This window comes from Vombatus ursinus, unplaced genomic scaffold, assembly GCF_900497805.2.
Source record: "Vombatus ursinus unplaced genomic scaffold, bare-nosed wombat genome assembly UNPS02014793.1, whole genome shotgun sequence".
Taxonomy (NCBI): Eukaryota; Metazoa; Chordata; class Mammalia; order Diprotodontia; family Vombatidae; genus Vombatus; species Vombatus ursinus.
The window spans coordinates 25,274,486-25,286,085 of record NW_020954571.1 but is presented as its reverse complement, the minus strand read 5'-3'; the positions used below and the strand labels follow the sequence as shown (position 1 = coordinate 25,286,085).

The window sequence follows — 11,600 nt, the reverse complement described above, 5'->3', positions numbered from 1 at the left end:
GAGAGAGAGAGAGAGAGAGAGAGAGAGAGAGAGAGAGAAGGGGAGGAAGGAAAGAATGTACTTTAGAGCAGGTACTGTTTAGTAGACACACAGTAAGCACATAAAGGTGCTTTTTGATTGACTGACTGTCTATGTCTAGTTGTTTCCATTTGATCAGGGTCTACCACAAGACTGGGGGCCACTTATCCTCAACAGAATGGGAGCTTCTTCATGACAAGGTCTGTGTCTTATTTTCATTTCCACCCTCCTTCTTCACACTGCACTCGGTATAGTGAGTACTCAGTGGATGGTGTTGACTGATGGGAACGATGCCACTCTGTATCAGAGCTATTGCTTGAATCCCTGAGGCCCCACCTCCGACACTAGCACACTGATCACGTGTCTGGATTTTGTAAAAACTTCAAAAGAGGGAAGGGAGGGCCTGTGTTAATTATTGACACAACAAAATTAATTTTCCATCTATCTCTCTTCCGTTCCCCCCTCTGAGGCACCTCCCCCGCCACCTCTCCTGTGAGCTCTGATGCAATGTTACTGACTGGCACTCCCGAAATGCCAACTTGCATTTCTCATCATTAATTTCTTTCTAAATGTCATTAGTAATTGTTATTGCCAGACCAAAGAGTGCAATCTGGGCCTTAATAAAGAAAACCCAGCTCTCATTTCTTTTCTGGTGTTAGCACCTCTTGGCCAGGCTGGGCCACCAAATCCTGGCAGAGGCTGGGGGGCTCCATTTCCAACCAGTTCAAAAGACAGATTATTATATCCAGAGGTAAAACATGCCTCATTTTTAACATTAATGGATGTGAACATGCCATCCCTCCACCAGAGGAGCCGTCTGTGAATGCATCCTTCAGGACACCAAACCATGGAGGTTTCAAAGGTGAGGCCCAGACTGGCAATTGTGAGCCTGCCACATGATCCACGTGGCCAATGGGAGGGACTCTTCCTTGGGAAGCATTTGGTTTCTGTGTCCAAACTCGGCATTTTCCTGGCAAGGACTTTGTTGCTATGAGCATTCAAGGGCAGGAGTGCTGGAGGCATTTGCCACATTGATGATGGAGAATCTCTCCCATTCAAGATCTCTAGTAATGGAAAACCATCCAGGGTAACCCTAAGTGGTGACCAGTTGTAATCTCTAGGGACAGAAAAACATCCTGGGTCCAGGGCAGACTGAAACAGGGTTTGTACAGGCCCTAGGAGGTACCATCGACAACTTCACAGAAATACTGCTTTCTTTCTATCTTTTTTTTGGGGGGGGGGAGTGGGGAGAGAAGAGGAAAGCAATGTTTAGTGAATGGGTTGCTTTCTTTTCCTCTAGCTCCCCAGCCTCCCATCACAAATCTCTTTCCTACTTGAACAGCCTTGAGTTGGGAGTGAGTCCTTCCTCCTGACTGACCCCTGCTTCTGCCCCTTCCTTCTCACTAAACTGAAGGCATTTGGTCCCAGGGGCAGGCAGCAACCATTTGGATGTTGCAGGCAAGAAGCAGCTTCCAGTGAACACAATGGCTGCACAGACATTGTGTGTTGGCTGCTTCCACATATGCCCATCTGTCAGGATGGCATGGTGCCGCCTCTAAAGTTGGTTGGACCCTTGCCCCAGGGCATAAATGACAGGCAACAATGGGCAGAGACAGGCAGCCTGAGGACCCTGTTCCAAGCGCCATCCCTGCCCTGAGCAAAGCCCTCCAGGTACATCAAGTCCCCCACCCAGCACTGCCATCCATGCCTCCTCTCAGTTCTTCATGTTGACTGATGTCCTGGGGCACACTAATGACTCAGCCACTGAGTTTCACCTGAATTCCCTCTCCACTTTCCCCTTCTCTTTGCCTCTTTTCTTTCTGCTCTCCTGTTCTACCCATCTTGATGGTGAGTGAGCTGTACCAGCTCCTGTAAAGCTACGATGACACACTGTGAGACAGCGTGAGCCATGGAACAGTAGTGACTATCGCCATGGCCAACTAGAGCAGAGAAGCTGCCTGTCTCCATGCTGGCTGCCAAGGGTGGCATCCAACCCAGGCATGAGATCCCCCTCCCCACTCCCACCACCTCCCGAATCTTTGCCTTGGGCAAAGGCAACAAAGGTGATGCGGCTCTCATTCATCAAGCCCCGCCTGTCCACCCAGGGTTGCATCACAGCCGCTTTAAACCTTTAAGGGACTTTAAGAGGACACCATTTCTACCCCTCTGCCTCTGGATTCCAATGCTTTGTAACACGGAATCACAGATCATCAGAATTGGAAGGGATCTGAACAAAGCCCCTCGTCTTACAAGTAGGGAAACTGAGTCCCAGAGTTGTCTCAGAGAGGAAAAGACTCACTTCAGATCATAAATCAAATCAGTTTCTGAGCCAGGACTAGAACCCAAGTCTCCTGACTCCCAGATCAAGGAGAGGGTGGTGACGTGGCATTTTTAAAACTAAACATGACCATCCTATAGTTCTCAATGACTCCAGGTAAAATGTTTCATCTGAAAGCTTTCAAAGAGGGGATACCTACTCAACATACCCATGACACACATGGAAAATAGTATGTGCATGATCTAGTGGAAAGATCACTGGACTTGATACCAGAAGAGACCAGAACTCACGTCATACCTCTGAAGCTGAACTCCTCTGAGAATCTGTTCTCTCATCAAAGACCAGCAGCAGGAACATCACTGTAACCTAGAGGCACAAGGATACTCAGGCTCCAAGTAGGTCTCAGAATACCAGCTCCGGTGTAAATGCTAGCAGAAACTGAAGCTGGAGAGTTTTAGACCCACAATACCCTCTTGGGTACTCCAGCTTCACACCAAATACAGGTTCCTGGTCTCATGACCATGGTTTCTCCCAAAGTGGGTCCCAAATAACAAGCAGGATGCTTAGCCAAACTCTCATTAAGAAACCAACTCCTCTCCTCAATGCATAACACTGGGCCAAGGCCTGCTCTCCATCCTTAACCAAAAAGAAGCTGCCTTCTGGTCTGTGATGAACCTCATGAACAGAACTTTTTTTAAAAGAAACAGCAAAGGAGGGAAAGAAACCTGAATCTTACAGAATGCTCAGCCAAAGAGTAAAATGCTAAGTATGTGCCTAGAGCACTTTTAATTTTTAATTATTATTAGTTATAATTATCTGACTGTGTTTGACTGAAGCCCAGCAAAGCAGTGGGAGAAAATGATACTTTCCTCCGAATTTATTAGTTTTATGAGGGGACAAATGGTTTTTTACCAATGGGCTCAACGTCCCTTCAGATTCATTCTTTTCTGTCTTTCTTTCCTCCTTCCAGCCTCTCCCAATGTCTCTTCCAATCCTTTATTTGCTCTCCCCTTCCCTCCTTTCCTTTCCAAAGTGGCCTCATCTTTCTGATTCCCCAGCTGCTTCTAGTCTCTCCTTCAGGGAGGGGACAGCTGCTGGGTGGGATTGAAGCCTCATGCCAGGAAATCCAGCTAATGGCTGAAACACAAAGAGGAGTCTCTTTGGAGAGAAACACTCCATTGGCACAGGCAGCAGAATGATCCCCCTGAATTACGTCCTGTGTGTAAATTCAGGCAGAGGGAGGGCGGAGGAGGAAGGGCAGGGTTTATGGGATGCTTCCAGAATCTAATCGTCCCCCTGAGGAGTAGGTTCTAAACCAAGCTCATAGAAAAAACAATGCAAGTTAGGGAAGTGTTTCTGCCACTGCACTGAGCCTTGGGGTGAGGAAAAGGCCGAACTCAGGACACCGTCCTCACATACAGAAGGGATCAAAGGACAGACTGCCCTTCTATTTATACTCAGGGATCCTCACCCTCCCAATAGGGCCAATTTGGAAGAAGACACAGATAAAGAAAAGCAGCACAGTAGGTATGTCTCTCATCTCCTCATATCCTCCCAGGGGACTGGGAAGTTCTTAAACATCACAGAATTGAAAAGATCTTAGAGCAGGGGTGGGGAACCTGCAGCCTAGAGGCCACAGGTCGCCCTCTAGGTCCTCAAGTTTCTATAGTTTCCTTAAACTTTTAGTTTGGATTCAGTCAAAGGGCCGCACTAGAGGGCCACATGTGGCTCCAGGCCGCAGGTTCCCCACTCCTGGCTTAGAGATTGCCTGGTCCAATCTGCTCATTTTACAGATGAGGAAACTGAGGCTCAAAGAGATGTGAAGAGACTTGTCTAAGATCACATGGATATGGTATACTCAGAATTAGAACCCAGATCTTCTACTTCCAAATGTAACTGTCACTCTACAGCATAAAGCTTTCATACTGCTTCTAAGAATTTTGTGGGAAAGAGCTACTGGGTTTTCCAGAAACTGAAAAATATTCTGAAACTGGCCATTTTGGACTGAGAATGCATGAATGATTTGATCTTTCCCATGTCACATTTTACCTTTACAAATAGATTTTTCTTTTCCATCCCTGTAATTATTTTGCTCTCTTTTGGAACCTTTCCAATTCAGGCCACACCCTTGGAATATAATTCAATTCAATTCAACAAGCACTTATTCTTATCAAATGCTGCTACCTAGTCCTGTGCTAGGCATCACAGGAAAGAAAAGGTGAAGTGTCACAATAACAGCTCACAACTGCACAGCCCTTTAAGTTTTACAGAACACTTTCATCACAACAATGCTAGGAAGCAGATGCTATAAGTATTATTCTTCCCATTTTATTGATGAGGAAAATGAAGTTCATAAAGTACTATGACTTGCCCACGGTCACACAGCTAGGAAGCCTCAGAGTTGAGAATCTCTCTGGTGCTAAGGCCAGTGGTCTTTCCACTACTGAAACTAAGCTACGATTTCTGCCTTCAAAAGGACTCACAGTTGTAGAGTTAAGCTGTATACACATGGCACAATTATGAAACAACATAAAACAGCACGCTAGAAAGGGCTAGACTAAGCATAACAAAGAGCCAAAAGTGTATGGTCCGGGTGGTCTGCAAACCATATTCTGAACAGAGATGGCCCTCAAGTCCTCATTTCTCTGGCCCATCACCTACTTCTTTACTTGGAGAAACCAGACAAGCAGTGCAGCCCAATGCCTGTAGCTGACTGATGCGACTTGACACTGTGCCTGTAAGAGGAGAAATCCTTTCCCTCCATGGCGGCCCTTGGAACACCTGTGCTTGCAAGGACCTGGCAGGTACCCTGCTCTCTCCCCATCTGAACAGTTCGCGGGTTGCTTGTTAGATCCCTAGCTTTGCTTTTAATCAATTGTAATCATTTAGCAGGAAACAGTATGATTAACCGCACACAAGCAAACAGCATGAATTAATCCTTTAAATACAAATGCTCCGCCGGTGCGGTGCTGGTTCCTTTGAACACAAGTTGTTGAGAGATGCACGCACATATACACATACGGAAACCATGCTCCTAGTTTCCCCCCTCCCCAAAGGTCTCAGGGGCTGCAGCTTATACTGGGTCCATCCTAGGTAAGAAGAAGATGGAGTTTAGATCAGGGAGCATGGAACAGCCTCACCCTGAGACTAAAATACCCACATTCCCAGACTGTTGGATTTAGAGTTGGGAAGAACCTCAGAGTGATCATGCAATTCAACACCCTTCACTTTGCAAATGAGGAAACGAAAACCCAGTAGGGGTGGGGGGAGAGGGAGCTACCCAAGGCCACAGAGTTACTGAGCAGTACAATTGATTCATACCCAGATCTTCCTTCTGAGTCCAAAACCAATGCACCATGCAACTCTAGCCCAATGACTGAAGTATCCCTCTGTTCACTCCACAAACCCCAGCTACAAATATATTACATATATAGGGCTCCATCATAAATGTCTATTTCCACTATTTAACTCCCTTGCTATGCAAAGCCCCCAAAAGTTATAACTGGAAAAGTTTCCAAAGATTGGCTGTGTGCACCCATTAATTCAACTCAACAGATGCTGATTAGGTGACATTAACGACCTTCTCTCTCTCCCTACAAGTTTGTATCATGTCTGTCTTCTTTTTCATGTCCTTGCTTTAATACTAAGACAGCTGGGAGAAGTAGACGTTTGGGAGCTACATTAAACTTAGACCATTGCACAAAGGAGCCCTAGGGTCCCACACCCCCAATAGTTTCTTGGTCTCACTGCAAGAGCAATCCCCAATTCTCCTGATTTTCAAGATTCCGTATGTTCATGAACCCTGGCTTTTCTCTATTACCCAAAGTCACAGAATGTTGTAAGACATTTTAGAGATTGTGTGACCCAACTCCCTCTTTTTTACAGAGGAGGAAACTGAGGCCAGAAAAGAGAAGTGGTACCCAAGGAAACAAGAGATAGAACATGGTAGATAGAACGTGAAGGTCTTTTGACTCCAGGTCCAATGTTTGTTTGCTTGTTTGTTTGTTTTTTCCCCTTCTCCCATCAGGCTTTTTCTGTATCAGCTGGCTAAACATGACCTCAAGTTACATGATGGAGAAGAAAAACTTGATCTCATGGTAAGGTCAAACCATTTAACTAGTCTAAGGCCCCAGTATACAAGTCCCCATACCGTTTCACAGTTAAATATCACACTTGGATTTTCACTGCGTTAGAAAATCCTTGCATAATGATCAGCAGCATAACGACTATGAAAACGTAAATGCCTACAAAATCCTCCTCTCCAAAGCTGGAAAATTACAATTCAAGTTACTTAATGAAAGCCATTATTTGCATAGATTTGGCTATGCAACAGCACTTCCACATTTAAACGCTCTGTAATTAAAATCATTAATTGCAGAAAATAGTGGCTCTTTAAAGCTATAATTTAGCAAGGTTTTCGGCATTTGCGGATTTGATTTAAAAGGTTAATGGGGGAACCCAGGAAACCACCACCTCAGATGATCCGTGCTAGGGTTGGGGTTGCAAGGAGGGGAGGAAGAATGGTCCACCACACAGAGAGATCTGCCCATTGCCCTGAACCTGCCACGTTAACAAGGTGTATTGAAAACTCGGGCACACTTATGCAGATGAGGCTCACAGAACAAGAGCAGGCGGAAGTCCCCTTGGGAGGCTGGAGGAGGGGAAAAAAAAGGGAAGAAACACAAAACCTGAAAAAGTAAAAAAGATCCCACATCCCTCCCTTGACACGACAGTACAACGGGATAGGAATCAACTTGGGAATTAAGCAAGTCAAACAGAAACCCTCCAAGTTTAAGCAAATCGTAGTTTATAAAAGCTAATAGATTTAAATGAGGCATGTAGTGTGGTTCTATAAAAAGCCTTCATTTGTCAGGGGACACCAGGAGTAGTTTGGTAGCTGAGCTAAGCAGGTAGTAACAGTCTAGGTATCTTAGAACGTCAGGATTGGCACTTCGGTGTTTCCCAAGGCAGAACTGCCAAGTGGAAGGTCTGATTTTGCTGTCTGAACTTAGTGCGATAGAGAGTTTGTTGGGATGGGCCCACTCAAAGGGTCTTAGGTGGCCTTGTTCATTCATATAGTTTTAGGAATGAGGATACAGATACCTTGCCACAGATCTTTAGGCCCAGGGCTTCCTTCTTTGCAAATGTGGCAATAAGGGTGGTCAGAGACCTGGCCCAGGAGAGAAGAGATCTGACTTTTAGGTAGGTCTCTTCTACTGACCTGTCCGGTAATTTGGCAAGGGACACGCCCTCTTTGGACTTCAATTTTCTAATCCACATGATCAGAAGAATAACTCTGGATCTTATGGATCAATTTGATCATTTATATGATAGTGTACATGATATAAATTCAAGGCAGTATGATAATTTTGGTACGTGGGACCTATTTAAAAAAGCTAAAGAAATGGCCCAATTCTGAGTGAACATTTGGGTAGTGGGTAGAGCTCCTCATTATGCGGTATGCATGTGTTTGTGAGTGGCATGCAAGTCTAAGGCAGTACATCGAGAGGGGTCACGCGGAGTACCAAATCTCAAGGTGAGAAGGGTTCTGAACAGACCATCTGGTCTACCTCCATGCAGGCAAATGACCAGACCAAGATAGGCGGCCATTAATTCCAACCACATTAGAACCAAATCATGCTCGTTTCTCCCTTTGCTCCTCAGGCCAGGGATAGGATAGAGAGAGGAAAAAACTACAAACAGGAAGGAAACTTGGATTCCAATCCCAGCGCTGGCATCAAATGTCTGTGGAACGTCAGGCAAGCCACTTCCTTCCTCTGGGCCTCAGTTTCCCCATCTGTAAAATGAATGGGTTTCAGTAGATGCACTCTTAAGGTTCCTTCCAACTCTGCTTACCTGGATGAAAATCTCCATCTCTTCCAGACCCAAGACTGCCAAGCTGACCAAAAGAAAGGAGCTAGAAGCTAGGAGAGAGAATGTGACGATAGAAAGCAAAATGAGAGGGGCCTACCTGGAGTTCTGTCTGAAAGAAGAACTTTTGTGGACACTGTGAGCAGTCATAGATCTTGTCTTCCTGCCCATGCACCGCAAAGATGTGTTGTTGTAGCTTGTTAGCCTGTACAAAAACTAGAAAGAAAGCAAAGACAGTCAGAGGGCTGAGAGCTACCAGGCCGCCTTCCAGTTCTGCTAGATTCAGCCACAACATACCACTCTCCAAAGCCCAGCAGATGACACATTCCTATCCATGAGACCTGCTCAGCCTCAATTTTCTCATCTGTAAAGTGGGGAGGATATTGATGGTTGTCCTGCTCACCTCCCAGGGTTGTTTTGAGGCTCAAACAAGATAATGGATGTAAAAGGGTTTTGCCAACTACAAAGCACTTTATAAATAGGAAGAGATTATTGTTACTATTCAGTGTCAGCCAGAATCCACCATCCAGAACAACATTCAGCAGGTGTTAAGGCTTGTTGATTAACTGAGATGACCTCTGAGGTTCCTTCTGGCCCTAGACCTATGATTTTGGGACGCTGTCACTAATTAATAATCAAAATAAGTTAGAGTTGGCGGAGGAGGTCGGTGTTGAGAGACCATCTCGTCCAACCCCATCACTTCATAAAGGACACTCTGGCCCAGGAGAGGAAAATGATTTGCTCAAGGTCACGAAGCAAGTTGGTGGCTTATGTGGTCCTCCGACTCCTCATGGTGCTCCTTACACCATCTGCCACGACTCTCCATGTCACTCAATCCAACCTTTTCTTTTGGGGCTACACTGAGCCCTGATAGGGCTCATCAGGAGATGCAGAGGAAGAAGCTAAGATTGTTTATGGGGAAAGGGAGTCAGGGAGCTCGAGGCCTGAGGAGTAAACGAAGGGAGACAAGAGGAACAGGGTTAGCCAAGGGAGGAAGGAGGTCCAGAGACTTAGCTCAGCTTCAGCATCTCGGCTTGGCATGAATAAATAAAAATCCCTGGCCCGTGCCCCGGGACTGTCACTGGGATCCTCCACCAGTTACCTCGTGTGCCTACAACAACCTAGAGCAGGCTCACCAAAGTGAGTGGGGAGAGAATGGCCCCAGTCTAGCTTGGGTGAGAGACTCAATGCTCCTCAGGGATGAGGAGTGGGCCTTTGCCAAAGCAAAGCTCCTTCTACCAACTCCCTCCGACTACATTCTGGATTTCCCAGTGTCAGGGAGCCCACCCATGGGGAAGACACAAGCCTGACTAGGCCCTGAGGGGTAGGGAGGAAGAGCCCCTGAAGCAGCTGTATCCCTGGGAACAGAGAGATCCATAGTTCCCCCCCGCCCTGCCCCAATCCCCACCTCCATGCTAGGCCAGGCTCTCCCTGGGGTGGGGCTTCCCACAGTGACAGACAGCAGATGTCGGGGGAGGCAGGGAGAACCCCCTCCCCCCCCACACTGGCTGCCATCTGGGCGGCACAGGGAGGGACAGGGAGGGCAAGGCCCTTGAGACTCACTCCCCCCCGCCCCAGCCTGGAAGGCTGTCAGATCACAGAGGGGAGGTAGGGGCACAGTTTGGCCTCTGTAGCCTGGGCAGCTGTCCAGGCCTAGGATCCAGGTCTGACCAAAGCAAGAGGATTGGGAGTTTTTCAGCAGAGGCTGCCCCTTGCTCCCTTCCAGCCAAGTTGCTGGGAGAATAGTGCAGACAGTCCATCGGCCAAGGCGGGGGAGGGGGGTCTACTCCCAAGGGAGATTATCCCCACCAGCATCAGTGGGCACAGGTGGCCCAAGCTACAGGCCAAGAGGAGCTTAAAAAGGTAGCCTGGGACAGTGTGGAGGAGGGAACTGAGCCAACTCTGGGAGGTGGGGGGATGAATCAGGGGACAGGCTCCAGGAAAAAATGGGGGCCTCATACACACAGTAAGAAAGCTCGATGGCAACGACAAGGATTTGGATTAGAACTTTCTAGCAGAGCCAAATTATTGTGTAAAAGAGTGAAAAACCAAGTGGGGGGCATGCAAAGGCCTGAAAATTTCTTGAAAATAATGACCACCAAAAGGAGACAAACACTCCATGTGACTAGGCTGGGTCTGAAGTAGAATAGATGTATAAGGGCTTTGAAAAACAATAAAAAGCACTATCCTTTATATCTCAGTTTGAGGGTCATGAAGTAGCTAGGGGCAAAGGTCAAGCCTATTTGCTTGATGCAGTCCTAACCAGTGTTAGGGGATTTCCTACTTCCCAGCTTATACCTTTGTTGGTTCCCTAAAACACCCATGAGTCATCCCTGTAGGAGCACTAAAGACGCTGGCAAACAGAATAATAATGATGACGATGATGATGATGATGATGACAAGGAGAATAATAATAATAATAAATTAATACCTACTCACATTTCTAAAGCCCTTTAAGGTTTAACAGGCAGTTTCACAACACTGTGAAATAGGTAGCAGTAGTATTATTCCCATACCATAGATGAAAAAACTGAGGCCCAGAGAGGCTAAGGAATTTGCCCAAAGTTACATGGCTAGTTAGCAGAAGAATAAGGCCCAAATCTCCTTGACTATAAGACCAGTGTTCTTTTTTCCATACCATGCTGCTTTTTCCACAATGAACTTTCATCAGAGATCCCCAGAGTTGTTAATAGGCATTCAGACAATTCAGGATGGTCCATGGTGAGTCTCTACCTCCCTCTTACTTCCTCCCCGGACAAGCACAGGGTTTTGACCACTCCCCTCTTCCCAGTCCATCAGGGAGGCCTTACCTGTAAAGCAAACAGGGCATTTGAACGTGCCTCCCATTCCCTCAAAGCTGTGCTCGATCAGGTGACAAAGAAGCTTGGCCGGAGAGTCAAACATCTGGTTACACAGCTTGCATTCGTGATTGATGCCTTCCTCTGCAAGGTTCAAATGATACAACTTGTTAGTGACACAGCAGATTAGCGTCTGAAAGGCAGGAGGCTGTGAGCCACGGCTTCCCCTAGAATCCACCTAGTCAACAGCTCTTGCTCCCTCCTCCCCTCAGCTCCTGCCCCCGCCCTAACCACATCATGCACCCCAGCATAACCCCCGGTGTGCACAAAACACTAGGCATGGGATTGGGGACAATTTGGGGCCCGGGGCAACTGTTCTCAGTGTAGTGTAGTGTGTCTAGCACTCAGCACAGAACCCAGATAAACTGGAGCCTTCCTGAAAAGAGTGGCAACAGGGTAGCCACAATGACCAGGGGATCCAGGACCACGTAATATGAGATTCTGCTAAATATTGAAGGATGTTTAGGCTAGAAGTAGAGAACACTTAGGGCTGTCATGGGGATCAAAGGATTCAAGTAACATTGTATAACTTCAAATGAGAGAGAGCTAGAGCCAGTGGGCAAAAATCAATCAAT

General features: G+C 46.8%; 1 protein-coding gene across 4 annotated transcripts in view; it reads right to left on the bottom strand.

Annotated features, from left to right (window-relative positions):
* Positions 1 to 11,600, bottom strand: part of ZNF423 (zinc finger protein 423) — a 423,634-nt gene that overhangs the window by 19,659 nt on the left and 392,375 nt on the right. For all 4 annotated transcript variants that reach the window (XM_027869809.1, XM_027869812.1, XM_027869811.1 and 1 more), the window contains 2 exons: positions 10,978 to 11,109; positions 8,268 to 8,383 (listed from right to left, as the gene is read on the bottom strand). In XM_027869809.1, coding sequence (XP_027725610.1) covers positions 8,268 to 8,383; positions 10,978 to 11,109 — 248 coding nt within the window. The remainder of the gene's footprint in view (positions 1 to 8,267; positions 8,384 to 10,977; positions 11,110 to 11,600) is intronic.